Source organism: Ranitomeya variabilis, chromosome 8 (genome assembly GCF_051348905.1).
Source record: "Ranitomeya variabilis isolate aRanVar5 chromosome 8, aRanVar5.hap1, whole genome shotgun sequence".
NCBI lineage: Eukaryota > Metazoa > Chordata > Amphibia > Anura > Dendrobatidae > Ranitomeya > Ranitomeya variabilis.
In genome coordinates, this window is record NC_135239.1 from 39,613,991 (window position 1) to 39,633,013 (window position 19,023).

Genomic DNA, 19,023 nt, shown 5'->3' on the forward strand with positions numbered 1-19,023 from the left:
ACATACATTGTGATATGTACACAGTAATAATACCCCTAGTGTAGTCCCTAAGCCCCTTAGTGTTCTCACTAATGATACACAGTCCTTCTCTCAGTATGAAGCCCCTAAAGTTTCTAACTTATATGATGCACCCCACATCCCCTTACTTAGTATGATTCCCCCACAGTCCACTCCCCACTCATTATGATGGTCACTAGTGATGAGCGAATATACTCGTTACTCGAGATTTCTCGAGCACGCTCGGGTGTCCTCCGAGTATTTTTTAGTGCTCGGAGATTTAGCTTTCCTCACCTCAGCTGAATGATTTACATCTGTTAGCCAGCATAAGTACATCTGTGGATTCCCTAGCAACCAGGCAACCCCCACATGTACTTATGCTGGCTAACAGATGTAAATCATTCAGCTGCGGCAAGAAAAACTAAATTTCCGAGTAAAAAATACTCGGAGGACACCCAAGCGTGCTTGGGAAATCTCGAGTAACGAGTATATTCGCTCATCACTAATGGTCACCACTGCTTCACACTTAGTAAGTTGCTCCTACATCCCCCAACTCAGTATAATGACCCCCACATCTCCCCACTTAGTATGAATCCTCTCACTCAGTTTGATACCCCCACAGGCCCCCTATTAGTATCATGACCCCCACAAGTATTGACTTTTAAAATAAAAATGAACACTAAGGCCGGAGTCACACTAGAGCGAGATACTGCCGAGTCTCGCAGGTTAAAAACAAGCTCTGGCACCATCACTCCGGAGCGGAGCGTGCGGCTCCATGTATTGCTATGCGGCCGCACGCTTCGCTCTGGGGTGCCGGCACCAGAGCTTGTTTTTAACCTGCGAGACTTGGCCATATCTCGCTGTGTGTGATCCGGGCCTAATACCTACTTTCATTCCCCTGATGCACTCCTCAGGTCGGTGCAGTGTGGGGACTCCACAAAGCAGCGGCAATGTAGTGCTGTCATGGTGCCTGCAGTGTGCTGAGTCTCAGATAAAGGCTAATGGTGGATCACAAAGACTTTGGCTCCCGAAACCACCATTATATTCAATGACATCTGCATCTTGAGGAGACTGTGACAACAAACAGGGTGGAGGGCCAAATGCCAGTGCCCCAGCCCTCCAAAGATGTTCTGCTACTATTAGTGATAAGTGTCATGATTCCCAATGGCAAGGGAAAGTCAGAGAACATAAATAACAGAACAGCTCTTGGGTGATGGAATCTCGAGCTGACCATGAGCTAAACCTATCACACAACTAACAGTGGCCGGGTGACGTACCTACGTTTTATCCCTAGACGCCCAGCGCCAGCCGGAGGACAGTTGGAGCGCCCCCACACCGCCGCAGGGCCTAGGGGTACCCGGAGCCGACGCCTCTGGGTCTCAGTCCTGGAGTTGTCACGGTGGCTAGACCCGGTCCGTGGCCCTGTCTGTCAGTGGGGGACGTCAGGTGCAGTAAGTGGGGTGCAGGTCGCGGTAAATAACGAGGACACCAGGTTGCAGTCTCTTTACCTCTTTACTGGAGATCTCTGAGTCCTCAGTCCAGAATACGGTTCACCAAGCTGCGCAAGTCCGGCCGGTCCAATGGCACCTCCAGAGTTCTCTTCACAGGTGGAAATCGGTGCCTTCCTTCTTAGCGCTATGTGTTGTAGTCCTTCCCTGCTGTGCTTACGGAAAGTACCCCACAACTGTTGTGTCTGTTTCTTAAGTTCCCTCACAACTCGATTAAATGATGTTCTTCTAATCGTCCGTCCCTTCCTGATGTTACAGTTAGAACGGCACCCGTTTGTCGGGTAGGCCTGGAGTTCTTCCGGGACCCTAGAGACGCCCCTCTCCCGCAATTGCCTCCCAAGACTTCATAGGTGATATGTGTTAGACAGCCCGCCTTAAACTGACTGTCCTGCCGCTGTTTAGAGTATTGCTTGAAGCTGAATGTTATAATACTCCCTCGGCGTTCCGGCCACCGGTAGTGCGCCTCAGTAGGGTGTTGCTCCGGTCTTACAGCACGACCCCTACTGGAATTCTCCAATCGCTTGATCTCGTTTCTCACTCAGCACAATCTATCTCGCTTCTAGTCCTTTCTTGGGGCCCCGCCGCTTCCCGGAGCTGGCGCGGACCCGTTACGTTCTTTCCAATGCCAAGCCTCTGTCAGGATCCCACCCCTGACAGAGACCCTACTGTCTCTTCCTCCACAACACCCTCTGCCACTAGGTGTTGCTTCGTCCAATCCAGTCAGCTTTCTGATCTAACTTCCTGCCTGACCCCCAGTTTACCCACTATGGTGGGGAGTGGCCTAATGAATAGCACCCTTAGCTCCCCCCGGAGGCCCGGCTGTGAAATGTATTGGTGTCTGTGATACCTGATCAGATGAACTCCTTCAGTGCCATCGGACGCACCGCAGCTCCCCATAGTGGCGGAGCCACAGTACTGCAACGACCAGGACTCTGGGGCGCTGCACTCCCCCCTGGTTAAACACAGTACTCCGGGACTGGGAAGAAAACAACAATACAAGTTAGCAAAAAGACATACAATTTTGTTGAGTGCAATAACAATAAGCATATTTGAACAGAGCTTCCCTTTATGGGAGGTGAGGACACTTGAACGTTACAAACATGGTTAACATTATAAATTACAGGCTATAAATAACTCCTGTTACCCAACCGGGCATTCTACTTAAGTGCAAAATTGTTGAACAATAATTTAACATTGCCTTTAAGGACTCACACTCTAAATCCACTAAAGACCTTCCTATAATCACATTATAAGGCACTTTAACTTTCTCATTCTCCTTCTTTAATTCTGCAGGACCGCCTGTCCTATCGGCACCAGACCTACTGCCTCTCCTTTCTGTTACAGGACCGCCCCGTTCAGCCAGGGCCTACTGCCTTTTCAACTTCTATACACAGTATAGATCATAACATTACTTTCAGTTTTAGAAGCACTGAGCCATCTACGTATGGCTCCTAAGAGGACTCACTACCTAACCCCTACGGGTTTTAGCAGCAAAACAGCAAGGAAATAAACAGTTAACTATTTACAGTTTCAGGTTTCCGAGGCTTAGTTGGACGGCTTCCAGGGCTGCACCTGGCACTTAACCCTTCTCGGCCTGGGAAAAGTGAGGTCCAGGGTTACACCCAGTGCTGGACAAACGCCGTTAATCCGTCTCTCATGTACGGTTAGGTCATGCACAGCGATGGAGGTCTGCGCAGCTTGAGTAGGGGCATTTGCGGCAGCAGAGGCAGCGGCTGCTGCAAGATCAGTCACTGGAACGGAGTCAGCAGCTGTGGCACCAGCAGTCACGGGAGTGGTGTCAGTCATCAGGGCAGGGTCGTCCTTCATACCTGCTTCAGATGCGGTCCCTCCGATGCCGGTCTGCTCCGTCTGCGCTGGGGTCTGGAACGCTGGTTGCAGGGCCTTGTGCTGCGACGTTGTCATCTCTGCTTGCAGCACCTCGCTTTCCGGCACGGCCTTGCTTTCTGGCTTCGGAGCGCTGGAACTTCTTTCTTGCTCCGGACCAGACGAGGCTGCCGACAGACGTCTGGCGAGGCTCCCGATGATGGTCTTCTTCCATCCGGCCTCAGTGCTCAGCTGCATCCGCCGGGGTTGGTGGATCAGCTCGTCCGCTCCGGTCTGCAGGAGGTCAGCGTCAACTGTGGAGGTCTGGCTGCGATGCCTCTCCGGGTAGCTGGGGGAGTCCTCGGCTCCGACCCCACGCTCCGGCTCCGAGCGGCTGGCCATGGCGTCCTCCATGTTGCTCGCTTCTTCTTCCTGGTCCTTTTCCCGCTCTCTTCTTCGTGGGCGGTTTCGTTTTCGTTGTCTCTGCCCACCATTAAGGATCAAGAGGCGGATCTCGGCTGCTGACGGACACGTCCTCAAGGGGCCGAGATATTTAGACTGGGCGGCCATTGTCTTTCGCGCTCTTCAGCTTGTTCACGCCCACTTCCACGCCCTTCTTCTTCTCCTGCGCTCTCCTTAGCGCTGTAATGGCGGCGGTTTTGGCGGGAACTTCTGGCGGCAAGTGGCAACACACAGTCCTTGTAATAAAGCACAGTCCAAGCACGATAAATCACAGTTCCAAGGCACACATGACCTGATTCTTCAGGCTTAAGTAGATCCTGTTCGTGACGCCAAGTTGGAGCGCCCCCACACCGCCGCAGCGCCTAGCGGTACCCGGAGCCGACGCCTCTGGGTCTCAGTCCTGGAGTTGTCACGGTGGCTAGACCCGGTCCGTGGCCCTGTCTGTCAGTGGGGGACGTCCGGTGCAGTAAGTGGGGTGCAGGTCGCGGTAAATAATGAGGACACCAGGTTGCAGTCTCTTTACCTCTTTACTGGAGATCTCTGAGTCCTCAGTCCAGAATACGGTTCACCAAGCTGCGCAAGTCCGGCCGGTCCAATGGCACCTCCAGAGTTCTCTTCACAGGTGGAAATCGGTGCCTTCCTTCTTAGCGCTATGTGTTGTAGTCCTTCCCTGCTGTGCTTACGGAAAGTACCCCACAACTGTTGTGTCTGTTTCTTAAGTTCCCTCACAACTCGATTAAATGATGTTCTTCTAATCGTCCGTCCCTTCCTGATGTTACAGTTAGAACGGCACCCGTTTGTCGGGTAGGCCTGGAGTTCTTCCGGGACCCTAGAGACGCCCCTCTCCCGCAATTGCCTCCCAAGACTTCATAGGTGATATGTGTTAGACAGCCCGCCTTAAACTGACTGTCCTGCCGCTGTTTAGAGTATTGCTTGAAGCTGAATGTTATAATACTCCCTCGGCGTTCCGGCCACCGGTAGTGCGCCTCAGTAGGGTGTTGCTCCGGTCTTACAGCACGACCCCTACTGGAATTCTCCAATCGCTTGATCTCGTTTCTCACTCAGCACAATCTATCTCACTTCTAGTCCTTTCTTGGGGCCCCGCCGCTTCCCGGAGCTGGCGCGGACCCGTTATGTTCTTTCCAATGCCAAGCCTCTGTCGGACCCGTTATGTTCTTTCCAATGCCAAGCCTCTGTCAGGATCCCACCCCTGACAGAGACCCTACTGTCTCTTCCTCCACAACACCCTCTGCCACTAGGTGTTGCTTCGTCCAATCCAGTCAGCTTTCTGATCTAACTTCCTGCCTGACCCCCAGTTTACCCACTATGGTGGGGAGTGGCCTAATGAATAGCACCCTTAGCTCCCCCCGGAGGCCTGGCTGTGAAATGTATTGGTGTCTGTGATACCTGATCAGATGAACTCCTTCAGTGCCATCGGACGCACCGCAGCTCCCCATAGTGGCGGAGCCACAGTACTGCAACGACCAGGACTCTGGGGCGCTGCACTAACTAACCCTAATAGAGGAAAAGACAGACCTGGCTTACCTCTAGGGAAATTCCCCCAAAAAGGAGACAGAAGCCCCCCACATATATTGACGGTGAGTTCAGAGGAAAAGACATACGTAGTATGAAGGTAGGTTCAGCAAAGCGAGGTCCGCTTACTAGATAGCAAGAAGATACAATAGGGAACTTCACGGTCAGCTGAAAACCCTATTAAAATACCATCCCGAAATTACTTTAAGACTCATGTGTCAACTCATGACACCGGAGTGGCAATTTCGGCCCACAAGAGCTTCCAGCTACAGAAACATAACATAACTGTGAACTGGAACAAAAATGCAAAACAAACTTAGGACTAAGAGTCCAACTTAGCTGATAGTAGTCTAGAAGCAGGAACATGCAACAGAAAGGCTCTGGTTACATTGATGGCCGGCACTAGAATAACTGAGCAGCAAGGCTAAATAGGATACTCCCATAACCTGATGGAAACAGGTGAACAGAGAAAGTGAAGCACACAAGTCCAGTACCACCAGTGACCACCGGGGGAGCCCAAAAACCAAATTCACAACAGTACCCCCCCCCTCAAGGAGGGGGCACCGAACCCTCACAAGAACCACCAGGGCGATCAGGATGAGCCCTATGAAAGGCACGGACCAAATCAGAGGCATGAACATCAGAGGCTGTAACCCAAGAATTATCCTCCTGACCGTAGCCCTTCCACTTGACCAGATACTGAAGTTTCCGTCTGGAAACACGGGAGTCCAAGATCTTCTCCACAACGTACTCCAATTCACCCTCAACCAACACCGGAGCGGGAGGCTCAACGGAAGGCACAACCGGTACCTCATACCTGCGCAATAATGACCGATGGAAGACATTATGGATAGAAAAAGATGCTGGGAGGTCCAATCGAAAGGACACGGGGTTAAGAATCTCCAAAATCTTATACGGGCCGATGAACCGAGGCTTAAACTTTGGAGAAGAAACCCTCATAGGGACAAAACGAGAAGACAACCACACCAAGTCCCCAACACGAAGACGAGGACCAACACGATGACGGCGGTTAGCAAAATGCCGAGTCTTTTCCTGGGACAACTCCAAATTGTCCACCACCTGTCCCCAAATCCGATGCAACCTATCCACCACAGTATCCACTCCAGGACAATCCGAAGACTCCACCTGACCGGAAGAAAAACGAGGATGAAACCCCGAAATGCAAAAAAAAGGAGAAACCAAAGTGGCAGAACTAGCCCGATTATTGAGGGCAAACTCCGCCAACGGCAAAAAGGCAACCCAGTCATCCTGATCTGCAGACACAAAACACCTCAAATAAGTCTCCAAGGTCTGATTAGTTCGCTCAGTCTGGCCATTAGTCTGAGGATGGAACGCAGACGAAAAAGACAAATCAATGCCCATCCTAGCACAGAACGCCCGCCAAAATCTAGACACGAACTGGGTCCCCCTGTCAGAAACGATATTCTCCGGAATACCATGCAAGCGAACCACATTTTGAAAAAACAGAGGAACCAACTCGGATGAGGAAGGCAACTTAGGCAAGGGCACCAAATGAACCATCTTTGAAAAACGGTCACACACCACCCAGATGACAGACATTTTCTGAGAAACAGGGAGATCAGAAATAAAATCCATAGAGATATGAGTCCAAGGCCTCTTCGGAATAGGCAAAGATAACAACAATCCGCTAGCCCGAGAACAACAAGGTTTGGCCCGAGCACAAACATCACAAGACTGCACAAAAACTCGTACATCTCGAGACAGGGAAGGCCACCAGAAGGACCTAGCCACCAAATCCCTGGTACCAAAGATCCCGGGATGACCTGCCAACACAGAAGAATGAACCTCCGAGATGACTCTACTGGTCCAATCATCAGGAACAAACAGTCTACCAGGCGGGCAACGATCAGGTCTATCCGCCTGAAACTCCTGCAAAGCCCGTCGCAGGTCTGGGGAAACAGCAGATAATATCACCCCATCCTTAAGGATACCTGTAGGTTCAGAATCACCAGGGGAATCAGGCTCAAAACTCCTAGAAAGGGCATCCGCCTTCACATTTTTAGAACCCGGTAAGTATGAGACCACAAAATTAAACCGAGAGAAAAACAACGACCAGCGCGCCTGTCTAGGATTCAAGCGCCTGGCAGACTCAAGATAAATCAAATTCTTGTGATCGGTCAATACCACCACCTGATGTCTGGCCCCCTCAAGCCAATGACGCCACTCCTCAAAAGCCCACTTCATAGCCAAAAGCTCCCGATTACCAATATCATAATTTCGCTCGGCGGGCGAAAATTTTCGAGAAAAGAACGCACAAGGTCTCATCACGGAGCAGTCGGAACTTTTCTGCGACAAGACCGCCCCAGCTCCGATCTCGGAAGCATCGACCTCAACCTGAAAAGGAAGAGTAACATCAGGCTGACGCAACACAGGGGCGGAAGAAAAGCGGCGCTTAAGCTCCCGAAAGGCCTCCACAGCAGCAGGGGACCAATCAGCAACATCAGCACCCTTTTTGGTCAAATCAGTCAAAGGTTTAGCAACATCAGAAAAACCAGTTATAAATCGACGATAAAAATTAGCAAAGCCCAAAAATTTCTGAAGGCTCTTAAGAGAAGAAGGTTGCGTCCAATCACAAATAGCCCGAACCTTGACAGGATCCATCTCAATGGAAGAGGGGGAAAAAATGTACCCCAAAAAAGAAATCTTTTGAACCCCAAAAATACACTTAGAACCCTTCACACACAAGGAATTAGCCTGCAAAACCTGAAAAACCCTCCTGACCTGTTGGACATGAGAATCCCAGTCATCCGAAAAAAACAAAATATCATCCAGATACACGATCATAAATTTATCCAAATATTCACGGAAAATGTCATGCATAAAGGACTGAAAGACTGAAGGGGCATTTGAAAGACCAAAAGGCATTACTAAATACTCAAAATGGCCCTCGGGCGTATTAAATGCGGTTTTCCACTCATCCCCCTGCTTAATTCGCACCAAATTATACGCCCCACGGAGATCAATCTTAGAGAACCACTTAGCCCCTTTTATTCGAGCAAACAAATCAGTAAGCAGTGGCAGAGGATACTGATATTTGACTGTAATTTTATTCAAGAGTCGATAATCAATACACGGCCTCAAAGAGCCATCTTTTTTAGATACAAAGAAAAAACCGGCTCCTAAGGGAGATGAAGAAGGACGAATATGTCCCTTTTCCAGGGACTCCTTAATATATTCTCGCATAGCAGCATGTTCAGGTACAGATAGATTAAATAAACGACCCTTTGGAAATTTACTGCCCGGAATCAGATCTATGGCACAATCGCAATCTCTGTGAGGAGGTAGTGAACCAAGCTTAGGCTCCTCAAAAACATCACGATAATCAGATAAAAATTCCGGAATCTCAGAGGGAATAGATGACGCAATGGAAACCAAAGGTACGTCCCCATGAGCCCCCTGACATCCCCAGCTTAACACAGACATTGCTTTCCAGTCAAGGACTGGGTTATGAGATTGTAACCATGGTAATCCGAGCACCAAAACGTCATGTAGATTGTACAACACAAGGAAGCGAATCATCTCCTGATGGTCTGGATTCATACGCATAGTCACTTGTGTCCAGTATTGTGGTTTATTACTAGCCAATGGTGTAGAGTCAATACCCTTCAGAGGTATAGGAACTTCCAGAGGCTCTAGATCAAACCCACAGCGCCTGGCAAAGGACCAATCCATTAGACTCAAAGCGGCGCCAGAGTCGACATAGGCATCCGCGGTAATTGACGATAATGAACAAATCAAGGTCACAGACAGAATAAACTTAGACTGTAAAGTGCCAATTGAAATAGACTTATCAACCTTTTTTGTACGTTTAGAGCATGCTGATATAACATGAGTTGAATCACCACAATAGAAGCACAACCCATTTTTTCGCCTAAAATTCTGCCGTTCGCTTCTGGACAGAATTCTATCACATTGCATATTTTCTGGAGCCTTCTCAGAAGACACCGCCAAATGGTGCACAGGTTTGCGCTCCCGCAAACGCCGATCAATCTGAATAGCCATTGTCATGGACTCATTCAGACCTGTAGGTGCAGGGAACCCCACCATAACATCTTTAATGGCATCAGAGAGACCCTCTCTGAAATTCGCCGCCAGGGCGCACTCATTCCACTGAGTAAGCACAGACCATTTACGAAATTTTTGGCAGTATATTTCAGCTTCATCTTGCCCTTGAGATAGGGCCATCAAGGCTTTTTCAGCCTGAATCTCTAAGTTAGGTTCCTCATAAAGCAACCCCAAAGCCAGAAAAAACGCATCCACATTGAGCAACGCAGGATCCCCGGGTGCCAATGCAAATGCCCAGTTTTGAGGGTCACCCCGCAGCAAGGAAATTACTATCTTAACCTGCTGTGCGGGATCTCCAGCGGAGCGAGATCTCAGGGAAAGAAATAATTTACAATTATTTTTGAAATTCAGGAAACGAGATCTATCCCCGGAGAAAAATTCTGGTATAGGAATTCTAGGTTCAGATATAGGAGCATGAATAACAAAATCCTGTAAATTTTGAACCTTCATAGCAAGATTATTCAAACCTGTAGCCACACTCTGAGGATCCATTTTAATCAGGTGAGATCAGAGCCATTCAAGGATTAGAAGGAGAGAGAGAGACAAAGGCTGCAATTAGAGCAGAAATGCAACTGAGTCAACTAAAAAGCAAGCTCAGAGGAAAAAAAAAAAAATCTGCAGACTTCTTTTTCTCTCCTTTCTTCTGCCAACGGTTTTAACCCTTGGCCGGCCATACTGTCATGATTCCCAATGGCAAGGGAAAGTCAGAGAACATAAATAACAGAACAGCTCTTGGGTGATGGAATCTCGAGCTGACCATGAGCTAAACCTATCACACAACTAACAGTGGCCGGGTGACGTACCTACGTTTTATCCCTAGACGCCCAGCGCCAGCCGGAGGACTAACTAACCCTAATAGAGGAAAAGACAGACCTGGCTTACCTCAAGGGAAATTCCCCCAAAAAGGAGACAGAAGCCCCCCACATATATTGACGGTGAGTTCAGAGGAAAAGACATACGTAGTATGAAGGTAGGTTCAGCAAAGCGAGGTCCGCTTACTAGATAGCAAGAAGATACAATAGGGAACTTCACGGTCAGCTGAAAACCCTATTAAAATACCATCCCGAAATTACTTTAAGACTCATGTGTCAACTCATGACACCGGAGTGGCAATTTCGGCCCACAAGAGCTTCCAGCTACAGAAACATAACATAACTGTGAACTGGAACAAAAATGCAAAACAAACTTAGGACTAAGAGTCCAACTTAGCTGATAGTAGTCTAGAAGCAGGAACATGCAACAGAAAGGCTCTGGTTACATTGATGGCCGGCACTAGAATAACTGAGCAGCAAGGCTAAATAGGATACTCCCATAACCTGATGGAAACAGGTGAACAGAGAAAGTGAAGCACACAAGTCCAGTACCACCAGTGACCACCGGGGGAGCCCAAAAACCAAATTCACAACAGATAAGCGAGTGCACTCGTTGCATGGGTGGTCTCCGAGTATTTGTTAGTATTCGGAGATTTAGTTTTCCTTGCTGCAGCTGAATGATTTACAGCTACTAGACAGGCTGAGTGCATGTGGGGGTTGCCTGGGTGCTAGGGAATCCCCACATGTAATCAAGCTGGCTAGCAGCTGTAAATCATTCAGCTGCCGCGATGAAAACTAAACCTGTGAGCAGTCATAAATACTCGGAGACCACCTGAGTGTGCTTGGGAAAACCCGAGCAACGAGTACACTAGCTTATCACTATCTACTATGAATACTAAGCCCCTGCCTATCCCACTGTGCAGCACCATTTGAGTGGTCTTCCTCAGTTCATACAGCCTCTTCTTTTGTCTGTTACTGTGTTCTTCTGTCTGATACACCATCCCAGAATGGGGCTGAGCGGCAACACTGGCAAGGCCCAAGAGTTTTTTTTTTCTACCACCTTTCAAGTCCTCTGGAATTCAACAAAGTGACACCTGGGCAAGCCACTAATTTATTGGATTTGTACAATGAAAATCACAAAAATTTGCATTCAGCAAATGTTTTTTTTTTTTAAATTCGAGACACATCGCAGTCTTTGTCCTGACATCAAAGTGTTCTCAGATAGGGTATCATAAAAATATGGTGACAGATTCCTTTTAAATGTTAGAGGTGACAGCTGCATGTAGACGGTTAAACAGCAGTGATCAGAGCAATCTCCGGTTGCTGTAGTGACAAGTAGAAGCGAGCTGTGGTAAGAAGCCGGCTCAAATGTTCTCATGAAGAACAGATTTCATCCAGCGTTTCTACCCAATACGGGTCTTTTTCAAGGACATGTGTAAAAGAGGAGCTCCGGGCTTGAAGAGTAGCGTAACACAATCAAGCATCACGACTGTGGTGGAAACGCTGGACGAGATCTGTTCTTCTTATGCCAAATCTAAATGAGTGCACTCACTCTAGAGCATAAATTATGGTCTTTGCTTCTCTGGGATTGTTTGGTTATGATGTGATGGAACTACTGTCCTTTCCTCAAGCACAAACTCTCTTCAGCAGTGTTGCCGACCTTTAGAAATACTTCTAACATTATAAACAATAAAGTCGTTCTGTGATTCATCTTCCTATCAATTGTAATATTTAGATTCCATAGATGTATCACATGTCATCTTTTAAAAGCCACTAGGGACCATGTTGTATAATTTATGACTTTTTTTAAGCTTTATAATCTAAATGCTTTTCAACCTTTCGATTTGAGACGGCTTTGAGAAACGGAATGTGCACCTTATTTGCAAAGAAATTAAATGAAACGCAACCTTTCCTGTTAACATTGTTATATTTAATTAGCTAGGCTGCTATATTTATCTCAAAACTGACCTTTAAAGAGGCATAGCTACTTTAATTACTGGAGTAAACACATAAATCCACTTTGGAGAGTAATGTAGGTCTTCTCGACAACTTTCATAAATAAAGCTCTCGGTATGAGTTAGGAGAAAACTGGACACCGGCATCTGGTCTCAATAGCGTAATCGCCTGGTCTAACTTAATTTCTCTTTAATTACAGACCCTAACGCTCAAGATCTGATTAGCCCAGACGTGTGTATAATTCTAGCCAGATATATGTATTCAATTCAGAAATTTATATTTTGATAATGCCGGCACATTGTGAAGTTATTGAATGGTTCACTTCTCTTCTGTATATGATTTTCAAGTTTAAACCTTTCACGCCAGGACAATTTTTTTCATTTTTCTTTTTCTCCAGTCTTTTCCAGAGCTGTAGCTTTTTTACTTATTTTCCATCAACATAGTCGTATTAGGGCCTATTTTTCTGTATGGCAAGTTGTAGTTTTGAGAAACACCATTCACTTTCCCATATAATGTACAGAATAACGGGCAAAAAAGTTCCAAGGGGGATGAATGAATTGGTGAAAAATATGCTATTCCGCCAATGTTTTTTTGAGGGGGTTCGTTTATACGGCATTAATTGTGCAGTAAAAAAAGACATAGAAATATAATTCTCCAGGTCAACACAAATGTGACCAATACCAAACTTGTACAGTTTTTTTTATTATTTCAATGGTTAATTTTTAAAAAATGAAAACTTTGTAAATCAAATTTTTTTAATTTTCCATTTTTTTATTTTTCGATGGATGCAACCTGGTGAAGGCTCATTTTTTGCCTGGGGAGCTGGCATTTGTTATACAAACAACAAGGTGTTTGATTGCTTTCTCTTGCTTTGTTTAAGAGTGATTTAGAGACTGAAAAATAGGAATTCTTGCATTTGTTTCCTCTTTTCAGTGTTTACATTAGGTTTTATTAGGTTAATTACTTTTATGATTTGATACATCAGACTTTTGTGGACTTTGTGACACTAGATATGTTTGTCTTATTTCATTGTTATTTAGTTTATTCTTATAGGTATGTTACAGGCTGTGTATCCCCCTTTGATGCGGGCTCCGTGGCTGAGCCCACATCTTTTCAGGCACATGACATGTGCCTCTAACAGCCACAGGTGGAATTGCAATCCACCCACGGATTTAACATGTTAAATATCACTGTTAATCTCTGACAGCGGCATTTAACTGGTGCTTACAAGAAGTGGGTCACAAATACACCCACGGGCGCCCCTGTCACATGATCTCTGAATGCTGTTGGGTTGGCATGACAATCAGGGGATCTGCAGAAGAACCCCGTGCTTGTCATTGCAGTTCTCCTATAAACGCCGGCCCCTGACCAGCATTCATAGGAGATCATGATTTAGTTGACACATAGCAATACTGAAGCCCTGCTATGTGTAACACAAGCAATAACTATTGAAGCAAATTAATAGTAGAAAAAAAAGGTTTTGAAAAAATATAAAAAAATTATAAATGTTCAAATCACCTCCTTTTGCCCCATTCAAAATAAACAATAAAAATTCACATATTTTGTATCGCTGCATTCAAAATATAAACTAAATGAATCCGATCGGTAAACAATGTAATGAGAAAAAAAATCAAAACTCCAGAATTACGTTTTTTTGGTCGCGGCATCATTGCAATGAAAAAAAGAAATAACAGCCGTTCAAAACATTGTATCTACCCTAAAAGGGTACAATAAAATTGTTAGTTTGGCACTCAAAACAATAAGCCTTCACCCAGCCTAAATTCCAAAAAATAGAGGCGCTATGGGTCTCAGAAAATTGCACATTTTTTTAACGAACTTTTGATTTTTTTTCACCACTCTAATAAAAAAGAACCTATAGATGTTTGGCATCTGTGAACTCATAATGACCTGGAGAATTACAATGACAGGTCAGTTTTAGCATTAAGTAAACATGCTTAAAAAGAAAACAATTGTGGAATTACACTTTTTAGCAATTTCACTGCACTTTTTCCTGTTTTCCAGTAAGTTATATGGTAAAATCAATGATATTGTTCGAAATTACAACTCGTCCCACAAAAAAAGAAGCCCACACATGGTCATGTTGTTGGAAAAATAAAAAAAAATGTATGGCTCTGAGAAGAAGGGGAGCAAAAGATGAAAATGCGAAAACGGAGAATTCCATTGTTGTGAAGAGGTTAAAAAGGGAATAAATAGCTTTTTTTTAAGGTTTACTGTTTTAGAATGGACTTGTTGGGTTATAATTTTTAATAGCCGGAGACCAGACTAGATTGGTACCAGCCACGCCTGCCTCTTCCCAGTTGTGATTGACAGGTCTCTTACTATAAGGCTATGTTCACACTTTGCGGTTTTTGCTGCGGATCCGCAGCGGTTTTGACGCTGCGGATCCGCAGCAGTTTTCCATGCAGAGTACAGTACAATGTTACCCTATGGAAAACAAAAACCGCTGTGCCCACAATGCGGAAAAATGCGGCAAAGTCCGCGCGGATTCGCTGCGGAAAAAAAGAAGGAGCATGTCACTTCTTTCTGCGGATTCCGCAGCAGTTTTCAACATGCACCAATAGGAAAGTGCTGTTGAAAACCCGCAGAGGAATCCGCAGAAGAAACCGCAGGAAAATCCGCAGTGAAAACCGCAGCGGTTTTGCACTGCGGTTTTTCCAAATCCGCTGCGGAAAAATCCGCAGCAAAATCTGCAAAGTATGAACAAGCCCTAAAGGTACCTTCACACGAAATGACTTTGTAACGATAACGATAGCGATCCGTGACGTTGCAGCGTCCTGGCTAGCGATATCGTTTCGTTTGACACGCAGCAGTGATCAGGATCCTGCTGTGATGTCGCTGGTCACTGAATAAAGTTCAGAACTTTATTTGGTTGTCCGATCGCCGTGTATCGTTGTGTTTGACACCAAAAGCAATGATACCAGCGCAGGGCTGCGCTTAGTAACCCGATGTTTACCCTGGTTACCAGCGTAAAATGTAAAAAAAAACAAGCAGTACATACTTACATGCGTCCCCCGGCGTCCGCTTCCCACACTGACTGAGCGCCGCAAAGTGAAAGAGAAAGCACAGCACAGCGGTGACGTCACCGCTGTGCCCTGCTACTGCCGGCGCTCAGTCAGTCTGTCAGTACAGGAAGCGGACGCCGGGGGACGCATGTAAGTATGTACTGTTTGTTTTTTTTACATTTTACGCTGGTAACCAGGGTAAACATCGGGTTACTAAGCGCGCCCCTGCGCTTAGCAACCCGATGTTTACCCTGGTTACCCGGGGACCTCTGCATCGTTGGTCGCTGGAGAGCGGTCTGTGTGACAGCTCTCCAGCGACCAAACAGTGACGCTGCAGCGATCGGCATCGTTGTCGCTATCGCTGCAGCGTCGCTTCGTGTGAAGGTACCTTTAGAGTGACCTGTCAATCACCTGGAGCTGTGCTGGGAATCTATTGCCTGGGGCAGTGCCAAACTAGTATTGTCTCCAACTTTTCTTCCCAGCCAGATCTTCTAACAACATTTTCTCTAAAACTCTGGAGCAGTATAATGATGTATCAAAGAAAGGTATACCTGATTTCAGTAAAGCAGCAAGGCTCTGAATCATAGTTTGGGCAACATAAATCAGCTGACAGGTTACCTTAAAAAATCTACACAAATAATAATATAATTTTGTTTTGTTTCATTTCATTAACATTTTTTTTTGTTTCCCCTCAGATCAGTTTCTCACTGGTGGCACCACATCCAGTCCCTTGTTTATTGCAGTGCATCACTTGTCTCTGGCACATTTTTGGAGGCTTCTCACAGCTGTACTTGTACTCTCCAGCATCCCAACTGCCAGGAAAACATTCCATGCATACAAGGACCTGGCCCCTTGTGTTCTCTCTGCTCAACAATTCACCCTGCCCAGTGTGCCAGTTGCAACCCTGGATACACATTAACAGCTCAAGGCCTGTGTGTGCCTTCAGTGCCTGAGTCCTCAGAACCTTACCTTGGGACAGAAGGTACTTTACAGGACTTAGAAGTGAAATATTTGCTTCTTAAGCGGGATGGACGCTTAAGAGCTCCAGCTTTCTTTATTTCTGGAGATCTGCGGCTAGGCATGTGGTTTCAAATGGGTGGCAGGAAGCGTATGCTCCTCACCTGCAAGAGCAACAAACACTGGCCAAGGCAGCTGCACCTACTTTTAGGACTTTCAATGCGTCTCTGTCTTGCCGGAAATGGTACAAGAGACCCCCAAGTAACCGTTTATGTGAATCCTTTTGGAGGGAGTCACTCAGAAAGCTGGTTGCTGCCTGCAGGAGAACAAGGTTATCCAAGTTGGGAGAAAACTTGGGACATGGAGGGAGGAGACCGTTGCCAGAATTGGACTTTGATACTAGGCCACCGCTGGCGGTCATTTTTTGAAACCGTTCACTTTTACATGAGAAGCAATCCTTTGGAAGAAGAAGAAGAAGAAGAAGGAGAGGAAGATTCAGCAGAATGGACTGACAGACAGACTTTGGATGATAAATTAGAAGATCCTGAGTATGTTCGTATTGACGGTCTTCATGCCTTTGGTTACAGTGTACCTTTTGACCCAGAAGCCATCAGAGGCTTAGCGCAGCAAATAGACCAACCTGGGTCCAGAGAAATTGCATTGCTAGAAATGCAAGAGCTAAGAAAGCGAGTGAATTTCTTATCTCCTCCCGGTGTCCATAAACTGGATCTATTTAGCTGCCTACTGCGACACCGGCTGAAGATGAGCAGCAATGAGGTGGGAAGAATACAGGCCCAACTTGCTTTATTCAGCAGTCAACTTCCCAACGGTTCTACTTATGAGACAACAAAGCTCTGCAGCTAAAAGTTCAGCTTGGATTTATTTGCTCTTTCAACACATAAGGCCCATAAATTATGTACAATGTCTTCCTCTTGGGAAGTCAATCCTGGAAACCACATCTGTTTTCTTGGGTCTGCAATATCCTGTTGTATTGGGGAAAAAAAAGTTAATACAGATTGTTAAAACTAAAAAGAAGGATATCAACAAAAAAGGTCCAACTTTCGTCCTAGTCAATACTGCAAATTGAACTGTGCAAAGAGAATAATGCCCAATCTCACGCGACTTGATGAATTCTGGTTTATGCAGCTCAGTAGGGCAAGCTATGTGGGCCAGCTGTGAAAGTTCACCAAGATGAAAAAACTCTAGAAAATTTCACAGCCAAAGCCATATTCAGATTGATCCACGAATAAAAAACATCTTGCTCTCCTATGTCTAAGAATACTGAAGATCTCTTGAGGATTTACAGTTTGATACATCAAGATGACCCAAACAAAAGCAAGTCACATAAAGAAAGAACACAAAAATGTAGTATAAGGAGTTTTATTTTCAAAAAGTGTCAAATGTAAATGTATATGACCTACTCAGAAAGAGAAAAAAAATCTTGGTACATACATACCTTACTGTTAGTGTTAACCTAACAGTACAACTATCTCCTACAAAGCCTTATTACTGTCACCAGTGACATTTACAAAAGTGTGCTTCGTCTGGTACAAAGGGGGTTAATGGAGCTTAGTCATTCATTATAAAGGTCATAAATTTGCAAAAACTGACAAAAAAGCACAAGAAAATATAAGACTTTTCAGTGACCATTGTGTGTTGATGTTTTGAATAAGTACACATTCTGAGTGTGTCTGTGTGGACACAAGGTTTAAGTGTGTGATTATGAATATCCAGGTCTCATTGTGTGTATGGGCTTAAGACGACACAAGAAGGGAGCATTGTAGTCCCTGATGCAATTTAGCGATATTTAATTTGTATGTAGACCTGGTAATGAATGCAGATTTGTACCAGTGGAACAGAGGCCCATTGAGTGACTCAAGAATACAGCCTATGTTGAAATAAGTGTCGGAAGCCTAGAAAGAGAAAATATGATTTCTTCAAGGTCAAGAAAAGCCAGTATTGGCATATAGTAAATACATTCTATCAATGGACGCAGGTTGAACTAATTATGCACTGTTGAGCATGACAAAAGATTATTGGTTATTTTCTAAGCCATTTGGCACGTAAAGTCCTTTTTTTGTTTGAATGTGCCATAAGGTGATTTATAACCTACCTGTGGCCATGTGTTTTCAAATCTTTGTATCTCAAACAGGGCTCAATAAAGAAAAGGAAGCTTTGTAGGCCTTTATGTTGTCCAATTGACACTTCCCACTCACTGCTAGACATTAATGAATTAGAGCACTTAGCACTTGCATTTTTTGCCATGCTATAGTAATTTTTTTCTTAGGAAGGTCTATATTTCTGCATACCATTGCGTGTAATACTCTTTGTTCATAAAGTTTATATGTTTTTGAGAAGTGTTGTAGGCATAATAGTAGCCTAATCTGATTATATTAAAATAGTTTTCCGGGACTGATTTATTTCTTTTACTATGGGCTTAAAAGAACTTACAGGCAGGTATTTTCTACCTACCTACCTATTTTACAGACCACTCCTGCTGGCAATTCTGCTGCTTCACGTCAACAGAGCAGCTCTTCCTCTTCCAGACTAATGTGTCGACGTGGCATGACTACCGGCATCATGTTGATCGACAGTTGGCTGCCCGCAGTTAGGCAGCGGGGAGCTGGCTATCAATCCATATGATATCAGCAGTCACACCCGACAACAGAGGAGAACAGAACAGATGCTTTTATTAGAAGAAGAGGCAGACTCGCTAGCAAGAGCATTGTATGACTGCTATGTGCCGACAGATATCGGAGCCGGGCAGAACAGGCAGGTAGGTAGCAATTACTTGCTTGTAAGTTAGGCACATAGTAAAAATATAAATTAGTCCCGGATAACCAC

The 19,023-nt window shown here is 45.5% G+C and overlaps 1 protein-coding gene across 2 annotated transcripts in view; it reads left to right on the top strand.

The window, feature by feature from the left end:
* The window catches only part of BRINP2 (BMP/retinoic acid inducible neural specific 2), a 380,544-nt gene extending 362,179 nt beyond the window's left edge, over window positions 1–18,365 (top strand). For both annotated transcript variants that reach the window (XM_077277295.1, XM_077277294.1), the window contains exon 8: window positions 15,918–18,365. In XM_077277295.1, the coding sequence (XP_077133410.1) occupies window positions 15,918–17,043 (1,126 nt within the window). In that variant the 3' untranslated portion in view covers window positions 17,044–18,365. The remainder of the gene's footprint in view (window positions 1–15,917) is intronic.
* Window positions 18,366–19,023: the final 658 nt, after the last annotated feature.